At 39.7% G+C, this 25,847-nt stretch overlaps 1 protein-coding gene across 4 annotated transcripts in view; it reads right to left on the bottom strand.

The window, feature by feature from the left end:
* The window catches only part of sh3pxd2ab (SH3 and PX domains 2Ab), a 43,849-nt gene extending 18,675 nt beyond the window's left edge, over positions 1 to 25,174 (bottom strand). The window contains exons 1-7 of one of the 4 annotated variants that reach the window (XM_034152058.1): positions 24,853 to 25,174; positions 21,338 to 21,418; positions 15,909 to 15,987; positions 15,069 to 15,145; positions 14,122 to 14,213; positions 8,915 to 8,946; positions 918 to 1,046 (exon numbers count right to left, since the gene is read on the bottom strand). In XM_034152058.1, the coding sequence (XP_034007949.1) occupies positions 918 to 1,046; positions 8,915 to 8,946; positions 14,122 to 14,213; positions 15,069 to 15,145; positions 15,909 to 15,987; positions 21,338 to 21,418; positions 24,853 to 24,924 (562 nt within the window). In that variant the 5' untranslated portion in view covers positions 24,925 to 25,174. The remainder of the gene's footprint in view (positions 1 to 917; positions 1,047 to 8,914; positions 8,947 to 14,121; positions 14,214 to 15,068; positions 15,146 to 15,908; positions 15,988 to 21,337; positions 21,419 to 24,852) is intronic. The other 3 variants (XM_034152059.1, XM_034152056.1, XM_034152057.1) reach the window with 3 other exon arrangements.
* Between the last annotated feature and the right edge of the window lie 673 nt (positions 25,175 to 25,847).

The raw sequence follows: 25,847 nt of genomic DNA, 5'->3' as shown, positions 1-25,847 counted from the left end.
GTGACACTTCAAAGCAATCCTACTCCACAGACCCTCTTCCTTAAGGCCAGTGTGGCATGGCGTTTCACTCACACCCATCATGAAACCCAAGTCCAATTGCCTTTCTGGTCACTATTTCCTCCATCCCCATCCTCCCACTGAAGAACACATGAGTCCCATTACAGTTTAACTGTCTCAGCACACCATTAAAGCTCAGACCCTGTTACTGGGCCTATACCTTTCCGGTCAATCCTGGGCTTCGTATAGCAAATTCCCTTCAAAATAAAAAGGGATTCGGGCAGGTGCTTAGACCTGGTGGTTTTACAACTATTTTTATAGTTACCCAAGACACGTGAATTGATTCAATATAGATTTTCCGGTATCATATAGTGTGAAACTATCTCACCAGATTTCATATCATTGCATTTGAAATATAGATATTCTAACCGTTATTTTTGTTAAATCATATACATTATTGCTTAATCAATGATTAAGTTGTTTTGACTCATCAAAAATGAAATATTGTCTAACTGAGTCACATATATCCTAAAACATGATCCTGGCTCTGTTTGCTAGGTTTTCCCAGAGGTTAAACAGCTGACTAAGGACTCTCTGCAGCTGGCATTTGTAAATCCGGCATAGTAAGGTGGAATAATTAATATGAGTCTGGAAGACATTCCTCTTGCGAGAGGCAACATTCTGGCCCTGGGCCTAAACCAACAGTGGGAAAAACAGGGCTGACTGTAGGCCAAAGTGAGCCTCAAGATGGGGCTAAATAACAGCTAGCTGTAGACAAAGGAGGTAAAAGGGTTGAGCTTGGAAAATGCAAACAGTCAGCATGTTTGAAGAACTATGGAAAGACTTTGTTTATGTCTGACATGCATGTTGCCTTTTCCTGCTCAACATGTCTGTGTTGTGCTTTTGTTTTGATTACTCACCACTCTCGCTCTTCTCAATGACATCGACCACCTCGCCCGCTTGAAGGCCGATTTCTGAAGGCTCTTGTTTCTCGTAACTGGCCACCACCACGTACTGTTCCAGGAGCATGGGGTCCGAAGCATCCAGACCTGGGGTTGATGGGAAAAAACATGCCGTCAGCCAGCTGCCAGCCATAGGTCCACGAGAACCGCTCCTGGGCACTCGTTGTGCCATAGGCCACACTGTCTGTAGAGCTCAGCCAATCACAATAATCACAGGGCTCAGTGCATCTTCCTGGGAGTCTAGCCATAGAGCTGCATCCCCCTCCAGCCCAACAACAAGGGCAATGGAGATGCTAAAAGTCTAAAAAAGGAATCTCTTGCAGTAGAGTGCAGGATCAAGCAGTCAAGTGAAGATAATCCATTATGTGTCACTGAAGGGGCCTCCTCCTGATGTGGGACAAGACCGGGTCAGTAGATGCAGGTTTACATTAACACAGTGGAAAGAGGAACAGCAGTTAGAAAGCAGAAGGAGCTCTAGAAGTGATAGAAAAGTGGGCTTAAGCCAGCTAAGGACAGGACAGTAGAGTGGGAGAAAGAAATGGTTTCCCTTGGAAAATAAACCATCTGCTAAAAAGCCTCCTTCTCCTCAGTTGGGGTTGGAGCTGGAGAGAGAGTAGGGGGTTGTGTACGCCAATCATAAGAGTCGGCACTAGAGGCCTTAAATAGAACCAGATGAAGGGGCTGGAGCTGAGCTCAGAGGGATGGCCTTCTGTCTCCATGAAACACTAGAGCTCTGACTACAGCGTGCAGCACAGCCAATGGAAACCTCTCTTTCTGTACCTCACTGAGTTAACCATATAAACACCAGCAGTGACTTAGTTTCACAGTTTGTGCACGCTTTCATAACTTAAGTAAGTCATGTCCACTACTTCAATAAAGTTTGGTTACTTTAACTACAGGAGTGTTTTGTTATGGATATTTCATGTGTGAATAGTTAATAAAAGCATATATTGTCCTATACATTACAAACATCTACGACGTGTTTTGCCCCACACGAGTAGGGCTGCATCCTCTGAGCCTAGCTGAAGCCATAATCTTGAAGAATCCCTAAACCAAGCATAGCTGAAGACCCTAAAGCACATCTAACAAGCGTCAGCTGGAATCCAGACATAAGCACAGCTGACATTCAGTTCACACATTAACAAGAGCTTCAGCTGACCACTGAGTTCAAAGCAGAAAGGAGCTACTGTCTGCACACTTTAGATTATATCTGTTTACACTAATAACGCTGCTACATTGGATGCACAATGTACTTTTATGGTGTGTTTGAATAACAGGATCTACAAATCACAATCTCTATTTATGGTCACATGGCTGCTTTTACTGGAGTGCCATCACTGTGGTGTAAAGTTAAATATGTTGGCTCCTGACTCACATGATCAACAAATATTTCCAGCAAAAAAATGTCACAAGGAGAAGAGAAAAGCCGGCGTTTTGAAAAATTTGGTCATGACAGTTTCTGGAAAGAGGAACTTGTGTAAAAATGAGGCTGGGAATAAGATGATTCAGTCCAACACATTGAAGGTTTAAGTCTTAGATAAGAAATGACACCTTGGTTTGAAACATAATTTCTCCAAAGAGCTTCAGACTGAAGATTAATTTTTCTCTCTTGGGATGATATTTTGCAATCAATTTGGGATCAAAATGAACATGTCAAGGAGCTCATAACTTATGAAGAAGAATTCAACAGCTTTAGCATCTCAAATGCTAAAACTGCCAAAGAGTTTGACACTGGATTACTGTGGTTGGGCTGCGGTTTGAGAAGCCTGAAGTTATTTGTGCAAGATGTTTTGCCAGACCACAACGTTGGGTGCAGAAACACTGGAAAGAACACATAATTTAAATGTTGGTTATTGCCTTAATTTTCTTCAAAGTCAAATATAACAGCAATAACTTCAGTTACAGCAAGCAGTGATATTTGTTTTGACATTGACATTATTATCGGTAATGTGTGGTTTGTTTCAAATCACAGATCAATTAGAACTGATCAATAATAATGATGGCTCAACATTGACATGAGAGGACTGTATCAAACATGTTTGGCTGTAACGAAAAGGGAAAACCTAAAATGTCTTTCAGTACTTAGTGATTTTATATAAGTCAGTCAATTTACTTCCAGTAAAGGTTGATGTGTTTTTTAATTAAATACATTTAAAAGAGGCATTTTCAGACATAATTATGCAGTATTATGGGAATTTGAACATGTCTATATCAAGTTTCCAGGCATTATCTTTGGTCCTGATTTACAGATGTATTGGTTTGCAGTGCCTTGACTTTGAGTGCTATTTAAATTAGCTACTCATTCCATTACACTTTTTCATAATCAGTAAATTGCCTTCTACTCAAACTGCAAACATGTGAACCTTTCCTTGCCTTTGCTTGCTTATTACTAAATCTGACTTTGAAATAAAATATAGACCTCTTGGGAACCCAATCATAAATAAATCTGCTATCCTGGACATTTTCTTGTCAAATAAAATAAAAGAACAAAAAAACAAACGTGTCGTAAGTCAGATGGATACAAAACTCTGCAGGTCATGACCTCATAAAACTATAATCTATGTAAAATTATGAGAATAGATGTTTCTACAACCAATAATTAACTACTGCGATGAGTGAACACTAAATCTGAGACCTGAGGTGAGTGAGTAAAAACTTTGTCAGCAAAGTCAATAGGCCTGAAAAACAAAAGCTAATATTTCACTCTCATTCAGGAAATGAAATGTTTTGCAACAGCAGGAAGACAGAGCCAGAACGGGGAGAACATGTGTGAGAAAAATGGGGTGAACAAGTATTGGACAGGATAGGTCTCATTTCAAATGAAGTGTGTAAAAAGAGCTGTGAAATGAGTAGTATAAAGTAGCTTCATAAATGACTGTGTACAAATCAAAGTCTCAATGAAGTGCTTTAGCCCAGTAAAGTTACAGTACTTTAATAAGTCACTTCCTGATAAGGGTGATTTCACATAGTATTCAAAGTTATAGAACAGTGATTTCAGATATTTAGCTTAATTAATGGATGCATGGAAGAAGTTGTTAGCCTAAAGCAATGGTTGAAATAATACGCTTATAGTGGTAGTTGTACAAAAGCAAACTTAGCCATACCAACTTGTACTATCCAAACACTATGAGATATATAGCTTTTTACATGATGGGTGGTGTTGATGAAAGGCTAATTAACTGATAGAGCCGTGGGGGTAGGAACTTGCTGACAAAAAAGGTTGGGAACCATCATTGAGTGTTTAAGTTTGCATGTCTGTTTATATATCTAACGTTTTATGTATGCACAACGTAGATCTAAGGTATTTATGAGCTATGAAAAGTAAAGTATTTTCTTCTTGGCTTCCACCAGATAGCCCTATTAGCCACTCGCTGTGTTTATATCTCTCCTCACTCAGATTTATACATGTGCTTCCTGCTCCCACCCTTGCATTCCCAGATGTCCTAACTCTATCCAACCTCCACCCCCACCCCCACTAAGCCATCATCAACTCCATCCAAAGATGATGACAGTACGAAACGTTGCAATAATTCATCACCAAGAGGAGGAAACCAGGGAGTCTAGTCTACCCATGCAAATAAGACATTATTTTTCGTGAGAGATTTTTCAGGATCAAGCATTTTGCTTGATAGCATAGTTGGCATTGGCCACTCTGTTTTAGTGCCATATTTTGAACCTTAGGGTAGCTTTATGATAAAATTGGCAAAGTGCAATCCCTTTGTTTGTCTCATCAGCAGCAGATGTGCAGTTGGATTAGAAAAGGACACAGGACTGGGGTTCAATGTAGTACAGATGTACTCATGTCATTGAATCAGTATGTGGCCCTGAGGGAGAAAGGGCAGACCACATACAAATAGTACAGAAACGTTCAGCAAAATCATAAGACAGCTCTAACAAGGCTGTTCGAAACTGTCTAATATCTTAATCATCTTTACTTGCACTCTAGTTAAAAGTGTAAATACCATAGAAGGTTTCACAAAGGTACATCAGACAGCAGAGCTTTGGAAAAATCTAAAACCTACATTGTTTTTGTCCATGTTTATACGCGAGCGCTCTTTTGCAAACAACTGTAAACACTGTGCATGTGTGTCTTCATACACATACGTATATACAGGTTACAGTTGGCGGTGATAATAAAACAGGCACCCACTTGTAAAAACATCACTCCATAACGCTACGTGAGGCAAGAAACTCCACATGGGAACCTTTAACTTTATTAGTTACCGTTACACTGGATGTTGCAGATATAATAATAATAATAATAATAAATTATATTTCTATAGCGCTTTTCTTGAACCCAAAGACGCTTTACATTTTGGGAGGGAGGGTAGACAAACAAAACAAAACAGAAAAGCAGTCAGGAGGAAGTTGGTTGAGAGGGGGGGGGGGGGCTTGTGGATATACAGAGTATATAGCGATATATAGATGGTTTCCAAGAAAGTCTAGAATCAAAAGGAAATGCTAATAAAATCCAAATCCTTCAAACCAACCTTCCACTTCATCATGTTTTCCAGTAGAAAATCTGACGCCTTTTACATTCGACTACTGTATGTGAAGCAAAAGCAGAGCCATCAAAGAACAACCTATGCCTATAACTGGACTTACATAGAATTACCAATAAATAAATAAACACACATGTCTGATCGCATTCATTACTGAACCTTTTCTGGCTCAAACGTGTTGTTTTGAGCATTAAGCTTACAGTAAGTTCTGCCTCGAGGGTGGGAGTCCACCGTGACAAATGGTCACTTATCAGAAACAGAGAGGCCTCTATTGGATCTGCTTTCTGCTGGAGGTGGGGGAGGAGCTTTGACCATGCCAGAGTTATAACTTGGGGGAGGTAGGGGGCTGCATCTTTACACTGATCCTTAAAATGAACATCAATATCCATAACTTGGGGGGCGAAAAAAAGTTAAATGCAACACTTGATTTAAACCTAGTTCAACGCACAGAGTTAATCTTTCGGCTACTGTGAGACTCATTGTGCATAGAAGAGTGGGGGCTGTTCATTGAAAAAGAGGCACAGTGCACGGTTGTTAGACAGATTTGAAAGTGGTCATTTGCTTTAATGATTTCCTATACCGGTTTAAAATCTTAGCCATCTGAAAATACAAATAAACACAGACCTCTTGACCCACCCCGCCATCTAAGTCGTGAACACATTAACCCAACAAGCATGCGCATACACCAATTACAGTACGCGAACACCCACATAGACACAAACCCATGCACACATACACACTCTACAGGCCCCCGGAGACCCGCAGCTCAAATAAAGACAGCGAGTCTGCACATATAAACACACTCCCTCAGTCCGTGCGCAACACTGAAATGGTTTCCACTTGCCACGTAAACCTCCTCTCCTCTCCAGCTGCTATTCACATGCACTACACCCCTGAGTGCTCCGTTTCTTTCTCTCTCCAACTCATTTTCAAACCGTCTCCTGCTCATCTCACTTTCTTAGTTAAATATACAGATTATCATTGATGATTTAAAGATGAACTGGCTTTGCAGAACCCTCAACATCCGAAAAAGTAAGCAGCAGTTGATCCCAAAATCGGAGTAAATTGGAATCAGATTGTTTTCTTTAACAGTTGCTCTTTTTTTTCTTCCCTGTGTATGGATAGTATACTTATTTCATCACCATGGTATCTTGTGAATGAAAGACCATTCATTTCCTTTAGGGTTTGAATATGGCAGGGTGTCTTTTTGATCAGTCCGAGTTATCTGACAGGGATTTACTCCGAAGAGCCTAGTATCTGCAGTCAATCCAACAACATTGTTAGACATAGAAGATCAATAATGCAGACTTCAACCTCATACTGTGCGAAGTCCCAGTTGGACGACAATAAATTAGATATGGGCCAGGATCTTGCTGAAAACATATGAGAGATGAAATCCCTACGTTTATAACACAATTCCCTTCCAAATTACTTTTTTCGCCAAATGGTCTCTATCATCTAGTTTCCATCCTATAAAAAAAGAGAAATGACTGAATACAATGAGATAAGATAAAACTTTATTCATCCCAGGGGCGAAGCTGAAGAGCCGGAACAAACAGAAAAACAACCATGATGGTGATGAACATAATGATATTGTCAATATCAACATCACATTTGTTCTGCTTGCCAGGTAAACAGAGCTTCTAGTCGGACTTCTAACCATTGCAGTTTTGTGGTGAAGGGCAACATTCTCCTGTTCAGGGGCAGGGGCTCAGTAGCTCTTATGGGAAACCTGCACCATGTAATTATGTAAACCATAAGCTGCAGCTCCAGCACAAATTCACCACAGACTCACTGCACTTTATCTGCTGTCCTCCTTCAAAAGACAAAGATCAATCTTTCAGCTGCGTTCACCGCTAATGTCCAGCACAGGGACTATGGTAAGGGTTTAGGTATAAAGTATGGAGGGCTTGTACAGTATGTACTGCATTTCAACTGTGAATATTAAATCATCCTAAGCACAAGACGTAAAGTGTGTTATCATTGTTTTCCCTGGTGGATGCAATTATTTAATTGTAAGCATAAATATACATACAGTACAGCAGATAACGTGTTTCATATTAAGCCACACCATGAAACAGCTGAAAGTGTGCATGCAAACGTGAGGCAGCCGATATAAATATAGCTGGAAACCAATCTAATATATTGCACAGACTGAATGTAGGTTACTCAGCACACACACACACACACACACACACAGCTGAAATAAGACAATTTTTCCATTTCGCCATGTAGCTGGAATTCCCTGTTACGTAAAGCCTCAATACGATGGAACATATAATGAAATTAGGTTGGGGTCTTATTTCATTTGGTGGCAACTCCATCACAGCTTTTCCTCAGCATGCATGGACCACAGAAAATGAACTTGCAGGTCATTTACTGAGACTTTTGCTGCCCAGCTATGTCATTTGTAACTGTGACAGATTGAAGAAAGGATGGCCACAGCAACTTCGCATCTGATTGTAGGGCTAGCATGTAATTTAGTAATGCGTGTGGGTATTCTGAGACTGCATGCATGCAAGTGCACGCGCATACAAACACACTTGCACAGCTGTTCCCTAAACTCCTCTCATGCCTTTCCTGCTTCCTCCTACGCTTGTATCCCCATGCTCAGTTGAGTCACTCATTCTTTCTGTCTTTCTTACACTCTCTCACATACAAACATAAAGCCTATAGTCAACCCTGGAAGAGCAAACTGGTCTGTTTCTCCCACATAAACACGGTTTTCTTAACCATTTCATTACAATACAATGATCTAATGTTAACCAATAAAGTGTTGGATTAGAATGCATTTGGGAACCATGTAATCTATAAAGCTTAATTGTTCATTGCCCTCTTAAAATCCAGTACAAGTCTTTTATGTAGGGTTGCAACTATTAATTGTTTTCATCATTGATTAACCCTCAAAATTATTTTCTCAATTAATTTTTGTTTGTTGTGAAAAATGACATTCACAATTCCCTAGAGCCCATCGGAATGTATTAAAAGTGTCCAAAACCAAAAGATTTGAAATGTAGTTTCTTACGTGATAAAGATAAGCATCACATTCTCTAATTTCTAAAGCTGGAACCAGAGAATATTTAAAAAAAATTACTACAAAATATCTTATTATCAAAATAATGTAGTTGCGGATCAATCAACTAATTGTTGCAGCTTTATTTCAAACAGTCTTATACCTTGTCATAATCTGTTGCCTAAATTACCCACAATGCAATGTAATTCACAACAGTTCAATCAGAGATTTGGGTGTGTTATGCTAGCAGTATAGCATTGACGTGCTAGCCTGGAAAACTACAACAGACAGATGTCATCCAGATGTTTTAAATGTTCAAACTTCAATATCATTCAAGTAGCCATTCAACACAGTAGGGACAAAATACAAATGGATGGCTCATATAATAACTTAAACACAGATTCTACTGACCAAGTTAAAAAAAGATTTCACATCCTCACCTGATTTCCGTTTGCCGGATCCTCCACAGTCCCTGAAAAGACGACAACACCAGAGGAGCATGGTCAGTATCAGTGTGTGTGAGCATTAATACAACCTGATCAATCTAGGAACTGGTTAGAACTGAATCTGTGTCTGCCTGGGACCATCCGAGTGCAGTTGGCACACAAGTCCCAGCCAAACCCTTGTTGAGAATGCATGCAGAACTTGACCCGCCACTACCATAGGGAGAGAGACAGGGTGGGATACAACGTACAGTACGGCGTGCGTGGAGGATTACAGTAAGTGTGTACGAGAACAAATCTATAGATCTTCTAGCCAAATACTGCCATGAGATAATGTCTATATGGCAGACATGGTGTGCAGCTGCCTATGTTTAACAATACAGCAATTATTTACTTTACAACACTATCATATCCCCTAAGTAAGTCCCATTCATGTTTAGATTTGAAAGCGTCCTTCTGTTGCCAAGCACAAAACGCTGAACGATGAGAAATAGTGTCAATGAACCCACTCTGTGCTTTCACACTCATCTGGGTCACAGAACACCATTTTGACATTGACTACATGGATATTAACTGTACTAGTCTGTCTGCTCCTTTTTGTCTGGTTGATTTCTATTTAGAGTGGAACACATCATTTGCATACGCTTAAACCCGTCACTGTTGTTGGATCTATTCAGCCGTAGTTAGTCATTTAGAAGCAAAAACAAGCAAACAATGGCACGATGAACACAGTATGAACACATTAAAAGTCATTCATTAAAGTGCTGTCAGTTCAATTTGAATGCTCATGCCTCATGTACTGTAATGCAGGTACATAAGCGATGACACTGCACATAATTGCTTAATCCTGTTTGATGAGAATTTGTTATAGAATTGACATGCATAAACATTTCAAAACAGAGCAGTGTTTTCTAAAGCTGGGCCTACAGTATGTATATGTGTGGTTTGTAGCTTGTTGGCTGACTGTCCTCATGAGCACACTGAGGAGAAGCCGAGGTTTTGACACAGATGGGAACAGACACCTGGCTCTCTGTAGAGGCCAGCAGCAGGACTGGAGCCATGGCCAGTTATGGATATGAGTGCATGTTTGGATAAACCTTGTCCAACATTCGCCAGGTTACAGTTTGTCCATCTACTCTGCAGGTTTCATTGATTTCAGTTAACAAGAAAAGTAGAATTTGTAATAGCAATGTTCTAAGTATGTCATACTGTACTAGGAAAAAGCTGTTTTACACTTAATGGACAATAATAAAAATGACATTAAAACTGTTATTCAGTGTCATCATCAAATGATTCCCCTCTAAGCTAAGCAACTCTTACTGCCTCCTCAAAACATTTTTACTAATAACTTTATTTGTCTGTCATTTAAGATAAAGTCATTTTTTGGCACAACGCTTCCCTGTTTCCAGATGCGTGAACAAATACAAGTTATGAGATACTTCCAACCACTTACGTAATAGCTCACTGCTCAGTTCAGCTTCATTACTTACTTAATTTTGAAAAGAACAACAAACTAAATTGTATTGTGACACTACAAAAAAACATGTTTATATGCTATCTTCAAGCTATGTTCATAGAGCGAAAATAGTGGTAAACATTCTTGCTGAGCCAAATTACTTTGTGCTTATAATATTTTTAATAAACTATAGTCAGAGCAGATGATGCAAAGTGTCCCTTAGAAGAAACCAAATGTGTTTTAAATCAAAACAGCACGCATGTCATTCAGCTAACAGATTATTTTCAGGACAGAAAGGAGCACAGGGTCAGTGGTGGTAATTATTTAGGTAATGTAGCATAAACTCTTGGATACATTACATCAGTATGTTTATTGATTCGGTTTCAGGCATCGAGACAACACGTGAGACAAATGAATTGTAATACATGTTATACATCTCTAAAGTATTTCGTGAAGTGTTTATTTAGCCAATATCTGGTAGGGTGGGGATGAAACTGGGGGAAGCACTATACCATAGAGGGTTGGGGAGAAATGATGGGGATAAAGTGGATGCTTGACCTGCCCTGCTAGCTTGTGACCCTTCCAGCTCAGAGCTGGAATAATACTCTTCCCAGGAGAAGACTGAGCACAAAACGCTGGCTCTAAATGCTTCCCTCCTCTCACCAGTAAAATCTAATAAATGAGGAGAAGGTAAGGGGAGCCAAAATATGTCCAAACATATTAAATGCTTAAGACTGTGCGCCAATGTTTTAGGGATACATTTTAACCTTTAGTTAGCAAGCCAATGGAGAGTCACAGAAGTTGGGAGATAGTCTTTACAGTTTTATAAACACCCATGCCCGGAGATGCATGGGCTGAACACGTCATTTAATATCCAAGCCCGGGAGAGTCCATCCTAAGCTTGAGTTGAGAATAACCATCTGTTTGCACATAACTGCAGCTCACTCTTTGTAGGTGGGCTTATTAGAAATGGAATGTGTGAGACGTTAGTCCTTTGCTCACATTTCTCAGCCAAGTCAGAGAACTGAAGGGTCCGCCTGCTTCATGTTTACAATACACAGACACTCCTGCCTGACCTCAGATTAACCTCTGCAGGAGTGACCTACAGTTTAGGGGTCAATAGGTCAACTTAATTGAGCAGGAAATCATTATGATTATGCGCAGAGGTCTGATTTGCAAACTGAAAGGGTAGGTTGTTTTGATTGGCACATCATTAAGATGCAGTGATGGATAAGGATTATAAAGATATGCAATTGTTGTTCATCAGTGGGCCTGCTATTGACCAAGTTGATGGACTCAGAAATGCCAATGGTTTCCAGGCACTGTGTTGTGGCTGCTCACTGTTTCTTAAAGGTTAGGGTGGACCAAATGCCAAGGAAACTTTTCCCCATGGGGATTCAAATAGTGTGAAGGCAAGGTGCAGAAACGGCAGTAAAATACATTTAGAAAAAGCATGGGCTGGCGTTTACCGCTCACATTATTCCAGCAAAATATCTTAAAACTAACTTTTAATTTAAATAATGTTATCTCATTGCCAAGTTTCAAATCTGCATAATTGTCAGACTAACTTTGCAGTGTTGAAACAATGATTGATGACTTTGATGAAAAAAATAAAATAAATGTAACTCAATAATTAAATACAATCTGCATATGATCTCAGTAACATTAAATTGAGGTGCCAATCAGGACCCCAGGACGTAAAATGACTTGTAATACAATTAAAAACATGGTTTCTATTATCAAAACGTTTTATAATGGCACACACACACACACACACACATACACACAATACACTTCTCCAGAAGTAAAGAAACCATCTTACAGTTTTAAGGCCTGTTGCATGGCTCCCTCTTGTGACGGATCAACATAATTTCTTTATTTTCTGAACTCTGTGCAGTGACGACTGTTGACCGTTAGATGGCAGTAGCAGATGAAGACTTGTCAAACAACATTGCCTCCTTGCTGATGCTAAAAGTTAGTAACTACTGGCAAAAAATATTTTAAATAATTCAACCCAAGCTTTTTTTTGGTGGAGAAAATGTCACCAGTATGACCGGTCTCATTATTAATCACTGCAACTGTAATAGAGACAAATTGGATTTCTTGATAGATTTATTGATTGAACTCCCATTCAAATTCCACAAAAATAATCTTGGGTGCTGGCCCAGGGAAAATGTTGGCAACTAATTTCCACAGAAATAATTTCGACATAAATAAATACATCTTTCCTATGATTTGTAGGAATAGGATTGTTAACGCAGTTTTTATGTGATATGATTTATGGGAACTCATCTTCAACAACTCTTAAAACATCTGGAATAGTCTATCAGTCTGCCTAGAGATTTATTACCGGTGATGTAGTACACATCATTGTATTTTTTATGATAGGGTTGTGTGGTCTGGTCCAAGAGAGAAAGGGTACTGAAATATTACCCTATTACCTCTCAGAATTTCATCATGCTTAGCGAGCTGGGTTAGAAGCACCTACTTATTGTTAAAGAACTTACATCGGTTTGAAATATAAGACGTGACCTCTGCTTGTTTTACATACTTGTATTTTGTTTAACATTTTAATTTATCTATCAAGTTCTCTACACCAATTGCAAGATTCTAGGTCTTTTTACATAACTGTGTATACGTTTACTCCCTAATTGTCCTAATTTATACATCAAATTGTTTCCCTTTTTGGAAAATCAAGCTTTTATTGATGGAGAATAGTATTTCCATTCTTAATGCAACCCTAAATAATCAAGTTAGAGTAAATAAAGGCTGAATGGTAAACAATCTATACTTATTATGTTTCAGTCAAGATGACAGAAGAACAAATACATTATAATTATTACCCAAGCCGAAATGCTCTTAATTTTTATTCTGTTTTCAAATTATTTCTCAAAAATATTTAGATGTGACGAAATAGCTCTCAAATGTGCTTTATTTATTCATCCTTTTTCAACCAATTGCCTTTTTGTATGATATAACAAACTAACGAAAAAAAGAATAAACACCAGAAGAGGCATTTTGAAATGGTCCAGATCCAGCAGAAGTGAACTGAGCACTTGGGTGGCATGGCTTTTAGACCTCAACGTCTCAATTTAAATTCAGAACCTGCAAGACTGGAGGAAGATCTCGCTTTGAAGTGGGATTAACATGACTGGGCAGCGGGGGTGAGAGGTTGTGTGTCTGGTGGTGGTGGAGAGACCACTCAAGAGGTAACTCCAACACATTTTTCTCATTGAGTGTGTTGGGAGAAGTACAAACAAACACAAATGTATGCATTCATGAAAAAAGAATGTACTTAATTTTAACATAGACAAAAGGGAAGAATAGAATACAAAAATGAATCTAGCAGCTGGTCTGTAATTACTCCCACTCTGACTTAGACGTGCTTTTGACAAATGACTAGCCCTGAAGCCTTATCTGCTCTGAGACTTGAACTCAGCTGCACTCGTATGACACCTCTGATCCTTACGCATTTGTTTTGGGGATCGCGTGTTACCTCCTATAAATCATTATTAATAAGAAAACGCAGTGCCTGTCAACCAGCACCCATCAATCATCTCTGAGACACACAGCAAAGCCTCTGGATCAAGATGGGTCACTGCGGGTGAAACCTGTCCCAGCTGCTGAACCACACACAGTTTGCTGCTGGAGCGTAACACACCAGAGGGCGATGGCTAGTTTAAAAGAGATGACGCTAATACTGAATGATAGCCTATGATTTATAAAGTCAGCAGTGGTAGTTACTCACTCTTTGGGAGGGTTGAGGTCCTCTGTATTTGTCTCAAAGAACTTTAGGACCTCCTCACTCTGGGTAATGTGGGTGGGAAGCTTCATAAGAGCCTGTGGGCGGGAAAAGGAGGGAGAAAGCATGTGTTTGTGACAAAAACATATATTAAAAAAAAGTTGCAGGTGCTGTTTAAAAGTGCTCGAGTTTGGTTTGAATGACAATGAATAACCGGTCTTAAACACTTCGTGATTGTACAGTCAGTCAGCTAAACAGACTGGGTGGAGATGTGGAGGGTGTGGAGGGGAAGGAAGAAGGCTCTGAGCACGGAGTGAGGGTTAAAACAAAGGAAAACCCACAGAGGTGATATAGTTTAACAAACGCCTGTCTCAGCTGCATGGGCGTTGAACATTAGATACTTCAGCCCACTAAAGACAGCTTTAAAGAAACAATATTTAAAAAAATACTAGGCTTCTTGCCTTCACAGCTAATCCTGCTTGGTTCCTATAAAGGAAAACTGTTGCCACACTTGGCACTGCACCTGACCCACATTCCCTTCTCTGACCTAATTCATATAAACGGATCAGGTAGCCATCTGCACTCATACTAGACTTGAAGCCTGCTGATTCATTTTGGGTTCTCTTTTACCCCTGTGTGCCCCCCATTTCCCTTGTTTCCTTTATAGGCTGCCTATTTACATTGGTGACAGGAAATGACCAGCACAGATAGTGCTGTTGCTTTCCTGTTGAGGCTGGTGGGGGAGATAAATGTTGAGGTCTGCCTTCAAAATGCGGTGGCAAATGTTCAGGGAGTAGAGCATTGTCATAGATAAAGGGCTGTTCCGACAAAACCAAACATGGGTAGTCATCATCAGTCATTTCTTTTCCTACAAGATGTATCGTGTTAACAGCAGACAGAGTGATACAATTAACTTAAAGAGGACTTTATGAGACATGCAGCCATTGTCTTACTTTGCAGTAATTATCCAGGTGCTTTAGTCTTTTGACGGCTACATCTCTTATGTGACTTCGGCGAAATAAGACTTTACCTGAGGAAAAACAGAGCACTGTCAGTTCAGTTGTACATATACCACGAGAAACAAAATGATACAAGATAATCTAACATTAAAATGTTAGATTATCAAGCGCAATAAATAACAGGTTTGCTCTTTGTTGCATTTAGAAAAAGGAGGAAGGAAGTGGGTTTACCTTCATTTTTAAATGACTAACTAAAGAAAAAGAATAGCATACATGATTAAATATTTTATTTTGAAAACAGCTTTGACTCTAAAATCAATTGAGCTCGAAAGGGCATTTTAACCCATACATAAATTAGACCATTTGTAAAAGGTTACTAATCCTCACTTTATAACTCCTATGAGCTGTTATCAGTGTTTATATTTATGAAACATACTAAACAGTAAAAGTGTGCAGGCTGTTTGCTGTGTGGAGGGCATCCAGTTCACTCCATGAAGAATTACAGAAAGATCAAAACAGCAGTGGTCAGACTTGAGCAGTACAGCTTGTCTAACAAAGGATCTCTTCACTGCTCTCCTCTGCTCTGGCTCACAATGAGTTCATCAGATTATACAAATCCCTTTCTGCCAGCCTCCTACTGCCATGGCACACCACAAATTGATTTTGCTTGGATCCTGTATGGCAGTTAATAAACAATGCAATGTCGTGGGCCAATCCATGGAGTGGAGTATGTAGGCTTGCTGACAAACAGCGATTGTGCATAAATATGACTGACAGCCTTTCTTTTGCTTGAAATCTGCAGTCTTTAATACATCTTAAATTGATTGTGTTTACCACCTGGCAAAAAAGGAATAATCCTCTTTTTGGGGTCTTTCTGTCCTCCATCGATTGGGAATTTGTCGAGGATTCGCATCTGCAAAAAGGAGAAGGGAGTAAAGAATGACAAAAACATGAGTTCTGCTGCAAGAAATCAAAAACATGACTCTTTGACTGCCACGAAAACAGATGGATGCCAACGTACAATTATAATCAAGTAACTATTTGATGGCTTAGCCACATGAACTGTGTTTTATCTACCACACGTTAATCAGTTAGTTGAAAGTGGAGGAATTTGTGAGGGGCATAGGAACAAAAAATGGGGGTTGCATTTGAAAAGAGGAACAGACGACCTTTTTGTTATGACACATGAGTTCAACGTGGGTGTAATTAAATATCTTCTGAAAAGCTACTGTGTCGTGAAACTACAAAACACTTTGATCTCTGGGGCAGCAGACAAGGTTACATCACCCACACTTGAAAAGAAAAATCAAAAGCAAGTTCCACTTAAGGAGCTTTAAACGCCATCGGAGGAGATAATTAACACTTTGATGTTAACACTTGATACATCGGACCATTTATCTATGAAGAGATAAAGGGTGATACAGACAGAATACTCTTTATAGAAAGAATACTGTTAGGTCTGTCATGATGACAGATTACAACTATGTCCTCCTATTTGTAGCAGTTTGATGTCTCAGCATGTGTCTACTTGGATTAACGTATACATGTGTGTATCTGTCCCATGTGGAAAAAGAACATGTGCTGTGTAGTGAATAATGCACAAGGTTGTTTTGTTGAGTGCTGAAAAAATATGGATGCGTCCAATATGCGCGTGTATGCGTTTGTGTCAAGGACAAAAGTTTCTGGTTTCTTCCTTGAATAAATCACAGTACCATGAGCACATATGAGAGCATCCTACAGTAACAGAAAGCTCAAAATCCAGATGCTGCCCCGCCTTTGCTCGTTCTGCTTTGCCTTATTCCAGATGGGCTCTGTTAAACCGCAAAGTCTGTGAGCATCAAGCTACAGCACACTCAACTTGGAGGAGGAGCCGGGAGTTTTGGTCTAAACCAGGCCAAAAAGAACCAGGTGGACAAACAGAATCGAGCTTGGAGGGTAAAGTGGGATTGCCTGTGTAAGAGTGGTTTGGTTTCTCTTCTTGTGGTTCATTTCTTTCTTACAATAATATGCTGCCTTGGCTAAATCCTTTAACTTCTCTCAGGGCATGGCATTTCCCCTCTTCTTCAAAATATAGACAGCCAACAAGAAATATTTTGAAGAGCGCAGCCATTGTATTCTGTTTTTAAGGGGAAAGTAAAAAGGGCTGAGTACATAGAGCGGCTCTGGTTATCCACACCTAGTGTTTTATACTCCTCAACCTCAACAAATATAAATACAAACCAGAATGTTTGTTTAGGAAACCATTTACCACTACTATTATGCAGGTCTGACATGTACATGACCTTTGATATTGCCTGTTGAGTTTACATACGTGTTTTGTTTCATGATACATTTCACCAACACTTTAGCTAACAAAATAAAAAGAAGAGTTTAGCATTATAAGACACAGGAAGTGCATAATTGTGTTAACAGAGCCCAATAGTCAATTTGTTCTAGTGTTTTGAATGGGTAGTTTTTATTTTATTTATTAAATATATTTTTTAAAACATTCCAATTCCGATGTCTGGATATTTCCAAGAGTGAGAAGTTATTTCCTCTTTGAGGGTGAACTTGCATTATTATGCTTTTGTATAATTTCCTTATCTGGTCTTACACAAGGATTACAATAGGTCTTCGCTCCGACTCTAGTCGAGCTCAGGCCCTAATTATAACAGGCGTACTAACAGATGTGGTTTCTTAGAAATCCCCGTTTATGTAAGAGTGCACTGGCAGCTGTACCGTGTGTCTGACACACTCATCATGTTATCAGCCTCCTAGCTGGATGTAGCCATACACTCCCTCTAAGATGGGAGCGTTCTTCACTCAGCACCTTCAGAGACCACCTCTCCCGACAGAGAGGCGATGATTACCTCAGCCCCCGGGGACCTGCCTGGATACACTTGCAGCTCTACGGGACAGGTGTGACATTTGTTACTATAGCAACAGCTGGACAACTTGGGTCAAAACTCTGAGGGAAACCTTTCTCAAATTTCAGGGACTTGGCTCTGATATGCTGTATTTACTCTATGTTGCTTTTGTAAACTCTGCAAAGGATACTTAAGCATATTAAGCTGCAGTGTCAGCCAAGTGTTCCCACTGGGGAAATGAACCACAGAGCAACAGGTGTTATGATGTAATGCAGTTTCCCAGTCACACTTGAAAATCAGCGTTGTGGATAAAAGGGAGAGAAAAGAAAGTGCAGAAAACATTCAATCCTCTCTACACTGGCATAATTTCAGCATGTGACGTGATGGATATGAATTATGGTGATGGGAGAACCCAAACAGCTTCTGTACGCTGTAATGATAATCATAGAAGCATTTAACTTAATTGCACTGACTGGAGTGGAAAGGGAGGAAGAGACAAAGAGACACTCCGCTGTGCAGCAGACAAATGAACTCTTCTGAGAGGAATCTCAGTCAGAGGGAGTTTGGAGAAATGTTTGAGTGGGAAACCAATAATCTGATTCCATCTCTGGGTTGTGTTTTGACATCTACTTGACTGTTGTTTACTGTAGAGAGATTGTGATGAAACAGGCCTCTTGGTCATAAAATGTCCCCGATTTATCATGCATGTTGTTGCAAAAGCTGCATTGTTATCATTATCAACATCAAATGCTGCTTTTGGTACTGCAGCAACATTGTAAAGTTTTTTTAAAAGAAAATATTTCTGCTAGTCAGCATGATTGGGTATGCAGACTACACATTTGAAAAGTAAGTATAGTAACCAGTCCTGTGTAGCTTAAGGCTACATTAGCAGCTACTAGCATAACACACCAACATCTGAGACTGGACTGGCATCTGTTGCATTGCATTGTGGGTAATGTAGGCCTCAGGTTTTGACAACTGAACAAAAAAAGACAACAACTCTGGAGAATCTTTGGATACTTTCTTTTTTTGTGTGTGACTCCATCATGACTCAGACAGCATTTCATTGTAGAAGGGACGGTTACATTTGTCTTCTAAATAATAAATATCCTTAAATTGACATTCTTCTCACCCATGAGTGTTTCCTCCCTCAAATCAATACAAATGTAATTCAGGTTTGACAAGAAAAAGAACCTTATCAAAGTCCCATGAAAGCAGGCAAGATAAACTATAACGCAGACAGAGTAGAGCTGAACCAGGTCCGATTCTCCAATCCAAAAATAATGACCACTATGGGATTTTTGGAGAAGTGTGTGTCCAAAAGGAAACCAGGCCAGCATGCACACTCCACAATCCCCCTGAGGAATGCTGTGACCCATGTGCTCTGTCTGCTGTGGTTGAAGGGTGTGGAGGGGGTAAACTCTGTTCGACACACTGACCAATTCTGCTCACGTCAAACAAATGTGGTTAAAAAACATTTCCCTTTGACACCAGAAACAACATTTATGGAACTCAGGCTCAGCAGTATGCAGCATGAAAACAAACGTCTTGAAAGTGAGTACTATCATGCTTAACTCTGCAAATGCATGACAAATGCTTTTTTTCTCCTTAGATTCACTTTAGGTCAGCAGAAAAGACAAAGAGAGAAGGAATCTGGTAATGAGGGGATCCTGATTATTTATGATAATTGCTTCCCTGAGGAGCAGTTATGAGTTATGTTGAGTACACTGAGGAGGTTTGATTCATTAGCAGTAAGTGCACTCTTGGAAATCCATTTGGTAACGAAAATGGATTCCTCATCTTAAAAAGACTAAGAGCAAAGCTGCCTGTTGTTGATGAGTAGCTTTTTTATGAGCAGCTGAACAGTGTTGGCTGACGTTGGACATAATATGAATAATCAGCCTCAGCCTTAAAGGCATTTCTTGTTCTGTGACCTTTCCTAGCTTTTCTGAATTCTGATTTAATGGTTATCCGATGAGATCATGGTCACATTTGTCAGGCCAAGGGTGTCAAACACATTTTGTTCAGCTTCTGGTGAGCATAAAACAGGCAATTGTTCTAAAAAGACAGAACTGTGCAGAGCTGGGGGAGGACTGTAGGTGTAATTTGGCAGACAAACAATCAAAATCTCAATTTCGGACTGAAGAAAAGACAAATATTCTAATACAGGCCCTAAGAAACAACACTACACTCAATATTATTTAAATTATAAGGGGACATTCACCAGGTTAAATAGTCATCTAAAATGTTAAAAGGAAAGCCACATTTTTCCATTAACAAAGCACCAAACTGTTCATTCCCCCAGCCCCCAACACTTTCCTGACCACAGCTAACTCTTCATTTATTCCAATGCAATCTGGGATTGGTCCTTGCATTACCCAAACAACAACCTCCTTCTTCAGCTAGCTTAAAATCTAAGATACGCAACTGTTTTTAATTATTCAATACTTTTCATAATGCAGGATTACTTTAAGCATCTGCCAACATGCTATCTTCGCAGTCTAATACTTATCATAGATTGTAGGCCATTTCCAATCTGCTTCACTCGAGACACTTCATCTTTCACCTATATGACTATGTTCACATAAAGACAAATAAAACACACTATCCCCACCCAATTTTGTATGGACAGCTGGAGACTGTTGTTCTTCACGGATTACCGTGGCCAGACAAACACACCCCGGCAGCAGGGATCTATGGACAAGACTAATGTTTACTTAGACAGGAGAGAAGCCCTGTTTCCATCAAACAGACCAGGGCAGCATTTTCCTGGCTATTAGCAAGAGACCAGAGAACAAAGGGTTTCCTCTGCTGCCTCCAGTACAGCCAGCCCACCAGAGCCTCAGCACTGGAGAGTGCAGTCTGGCAGAGGGAGTTATCAGAGAAGTGCCAGAGACGCTCCTTTAGAAGAACATTTATTAAGGCATGCACAGATTTAGGTTTAAACCCTTCACATTGTTGCTTAAGCTACTAAGATGTTTCAAAATGTCTTTTAAACTTGCAATACATTTAGACTACTAAACACTGTGTGGTTAAAATGTAAAATTAGTCAATGTAAGGAATTTCAGGCATTTCACTGGATGCTAGTGGATCCCTTAAAACGTCCTGAAGCATAACACTGACCAAAGCTGTAATCTGACTGAGGTAGTGTTTTCTTCCTGCATCTGCTTACTGGATTAACCCCCATTTCCCTTTCTCCAAACCGGCTCCAGTCTTCTTAAATGAGACCTTCCATTGAACATACCGCCTTTCAGCAGATGAACAGAAAGAGAGACTAAAAGGTCAAACTGACCTCACAGATTCTATGAAGACATATCCGGGTCATTTTCAACAAACATTTTTGCAAGTTTAGGGCTCAGGCTGCTCATGTATTAAGTGACAGTAGAAATATTTACTTAATTTACCAGTACAACATACCTGTAGCTCAAAGAATTTACTGTATCTCCTGTAGATGATATGGGAAGTGGAGTCCGAGTAAGTGACGTTGATGAGGTACACCTAGTGAGAGAAGCACAAACACAAGTGGTCCATTAGGAGCAGAGTCACTTTGTCAAAGACACCACGGCACCGCTTTAGCTTGCCCTGCCTTAATGACACAAAGTGCATTCCTTTCTGACTTAACTTCAAGAGGTCATCAAAGGTCAAATAAACTCATTAAGTTCGTCTGTTACCGTCACACATTGGAAATACATCAGGGGTTAATAAGAGGGACAATAGATTTGAGGTATTATGTCTTTAGAACCATTCATAATGAATTACATTTGGGTTTTGAGTGCAGCTGATTGAAAGTGTCAAATTATTATTCTACAGTGCTAATAACAAAAAGTCCATCTTTTCTGGTCTTGAGTTGTTGTGTTTCAGCGTCTTGTGTAACTAACAACTTTGCATTTTCCTTTCACAATGTCTGCGTGAGTCCACTGTCTAAGGAAACAAATTATGCTCCTGATATGTCCACAACTTCCTGCGCTTATATCTATCACCAGGAATAATGACAGGGAAGAAGTGTTTACTCAAACAGAAGCTGAAATGGGAATAGCATTTCCTTGACAGACATCAGTCATTTAAAGAACAAAACACTGTTGCGGGAAGTCTTCCCAAAATAAATGCTCTATTTGCCTCAACAATAAAAGGGCCCACAAACAATTGTGCACACCCTGAGGTTCGGAAACAGATGGCTGCACCTCCTGCATTTCCATCTAAGAGCATGGCACAGGGTGTTTACAAAAGCTGCATTTACACATATGGTGGCAATCTACAAGGACATCATTTACTAGTTTGAAATGCAGTCTTCAGTCTGCACACTGTTCATTACAGAAAGAGTCTTCAGCGAGGCGGAACAAGTTCTCCAGCAGCTCGCTAATTAGATACAGACAGCATGAGAAAACACTCTGAGTTGAGACAACAGCATGGCTCAAAGTGAGGGTGTGTGAGGTCAAGATACATCCAAAAAGAACCGACAACCAGGTTTATTTTTGAACATAATAATATAAATTATTAAACTGAAAAAAACAAATTAATATGAATTCATTCATTTGTCATTTGTGTGGGTAACGGTTAGAGTAATATTGATGGTGCTGGTCACAAACAGAATTACAGATACCGCGTAAGCCTATGGGTATTTAATGCAAGATATTATTATTGTTTCAAGCAGATACAAATCAATTAAACACAAATGGATACACACTGGCAGTATGTGTGGGCTCATCTGCAATCAATTACCATATGTATGTAGCTCACAGGCACATTTTAACACAAAATAATAATTTAAATGTATAAAAAGAGCATGTTTCTGCGATGAACTTCACAAACCAAGGACTTGCAAATGGATCTAATTTTCCCTAAAATGATCCCTCTCTGGTAATGTATGGAAACAAGGATTAGTTTCCATGTACTCTCTGGCTCCAGTGCCATGAGTCCCTGGAAGGAAGTCACACTTGAACAGTGGGGACAAAAGACAAAGGGTTGCTTCTTTCCTCTCTCAAACCGGATAAGCATTTTCAGTTGCTTAGCTCATAGATAATGAGATTTCTTTTTTTCCCCCTCGTGGGGACTTCCCAGTCAACCCTCACCTCCGGCTTCAATCCCAAGGGAAAGTCTGTGCCCTATGGTTAGTGGCCATCAGGAGTCTCCCTAAGCAGGAGATGGATGATGCAATTGATCCTAACTCTCAGGTTAATTAATCCAATTGTACCTGATGGACTAATAGATTTTTGCAGTCCCGCAGAGACATGTCTCATGGCTCCTTGGATTTGATTACTCGAGTCAGAAAGCCAACACCAAAAACAGACCATAGAATCAACCAAGACCAGGAATCTACAGCCACACTGGTATATTTGGTCCATCACTATATTCATGCAGTTTAGCATTGAGTATCTTTTTTCTGTTTTTATGCTAAGCTAAGCATGCTACTTACAGATATTTATAGCACTGTAGGACGGAACTAGTTGGAAGAATAGTGGGAAAAATTATGAAAAGGTAATCACCTTACTGCCCCGCCCATTTGTTCACGTCCGGTCTGAACACAATTGTATTTGTTACAATGCATCTTTGGATGGTTATACATTACGACTTCCATAGCCCCTTAGTATCCGGCAAGACAACATATAAAAAAAGCCTAAAATCACACGAGGACATTTTATTCAACTTTGTTCTGTCTCATAGTGTGGATGGCTCTACTATAAGGAACTACAAAGCAAAAAGCACTTGCCAACAGTGTATTTGCCATAACTCTCACTGCCAGAAGGGTACACAAAAGTCCACAGTGTTTAAATGTATAAAAACCACATACAGTACATAGTGTAATGTTATATACCTAACATAGCCTGTTGTTATCAGTGCCGATGCTGATTCATATCTTCCACTTAACCTTCTATTATTCTCTATTCTTTATTACTTTTAATTATATGGTCTGTACATTGTATGCACTTCTGGTTAACCTTTTGATGCTCAACTGCAATTTGTTGACTCAGTAAGATTACATCTACTATGTGCAATGAAAATAAAGTTTACTCATTGGGCTTGTTTATGTTATTGCCTTAAAATAACATTAGGATGTAAAACAATATTGTTGTTCATAGAAGAATGAGACAATTGGAACATCACATTTAAATGTTGCATATTCTATGTTATGAGAGACACAGACACAGACTTCCCTACCACAATACATTCAAAGCCACTGACTTTCATAACCTAGATTTGCTTTCCTGCAAATCTCCCTGTTATTCATCTTACAAACATCTTGTCCTGCAAACAAACAGTCACAGAGTGCACAGCTAACGTCAGTTTGTTGGCCATATTAGCTGATTAGTTGGTCAGCTGCAGGACATTAAACAGTGTGTAGACATACTTGCAAAATTAGTTTGCCAGGGAGGATGCAAAACTACTCCTGGCTTGTAAGCTACAGCCAAACTGTGTTTACTTTATCTCCTATTCCCTGTCATATAGCCAGCCACACACACGTACACACACACACTTCCCTCCTGCGAAAATAGGAACATTTCTGATAATTCCTGAAAACACCATGTTCTTCCATTTACTACCAATTAACTATTGGCAATCATTTATAACACGTAGACAATATGTTTGACTGCCAACCAAAGACGTCATGCCATGGGAAGGGCTTTTAAAGGTCTACAGCGTGTAGCAGCTCTATGAGGCTGCTCTCACCATGTCAAATGTCATCCATCCATCCACATTTCACTTAAATGTGAATGTCTTGGTGGCACAAAAGGGACATTCCTCAAAATTACAAAATTCATTTGGATTTATTATAGGACACAATGGATATTATGTACAAAATGTCAAGACAAATCAATCCAATCGTTGGAAAGCCATTCAGTCAAAACCAAAGTGGGTGAACGACAGACAAGTCTTAAATGTGAAAACAATGGTTACAACATAAGTGCAGAAACAAAGAGGACGAGAAAACTTACATAGTGTTTGGAGGGATTCCTTCTCTTCAGCACGTCCACAACATTAACGTCTAGGACGGTCCGGAGCTGCATCTTGACAAACTGAATGGGATTTGCAACAAGAAATACTCTAAATTCTACAAAAGAAGACGCTCACGCATGAAAACGATAATGAATGTCCAAAAACATTAGCTAATTGACTTTATACGAATGGAAAGTTAATAGAGGGACAGAGAAAAAGAGTCTCCGCGCCTAAACTTCAGATGCATCCATGAAACGGTGGTGTCAGGCGGTCTCGGAGCTTCTGAACTCCTTGTGAAACATGACAACGCAGAAATAAAACTGGGGTTCATCAGTCTTTCCCTCCCTCAAGGAGTGCTGGCCTACCGCAGCAGAGCTCAGGCAGCGGGGCAGGGCATGTCCCTGTGTGCGGGGCGGTCCCGCGGAGCTGGCTGGACACACAGCACGAGACCCTTTGAAGACGTGTTTCACTTGTTTCTCACGTGTAACTCTGTGAAGAAATGTTAATTCACAAAACCATTGAGTTTGGACAATATTTAGACACCCTACATGATGAAAAGCACGATTCTTTGTGCAATAAAAGTTGATTGAAAGAGAATAGTTGTGTTGCCCTCAAATTATCCTGGTTAATAAGTCTACAGCCTTAAACCGTTTTCGCATCTGTTATTTAGCCTACAAACGCAGCCACAGCAGGGGAATAAAAACATAAATACTTGGAAACACTTAGGTTTGAACTTTTGCTTGATTTTGCTACATCTCTGTGACAATATAGAGGCTTTCTGCATATTCGTACACATGTTATAGTATTAACTTCAATAAAAAAAACGTAGCCTACAAGCTCAAATACGCATGACCAACTACATATAAATATGCAATGTGTCTGCTTAGCTGACCATCACGTACCGTACACCGTCCACTTGGCTCTTAATTTCAAAGTCACAGTGGGATTTCCTACAGCACTTAAACTCAGCACATGGCAAATTACTTTGCTCGCT

The sequence above is a fragment of the Trematomus bernacchii genome, unplaced genomic scaffold (genome assembly GCF_902827165.1).
Source record: "Trematomus bernacchii unplaced genomic scaffold, fTreBer1.1, whole genome shotgun sequence".
Classification (NCBI taxonomy): Eukaryota; Metazoa; Chordata; class Actinopteri; order Perciformes; family Nototheniidae; genus Trematomus; species Trematomus bernacchii.
This window is presented reverse-complemented; position numbering and strand designations above follow the sequence as displayed.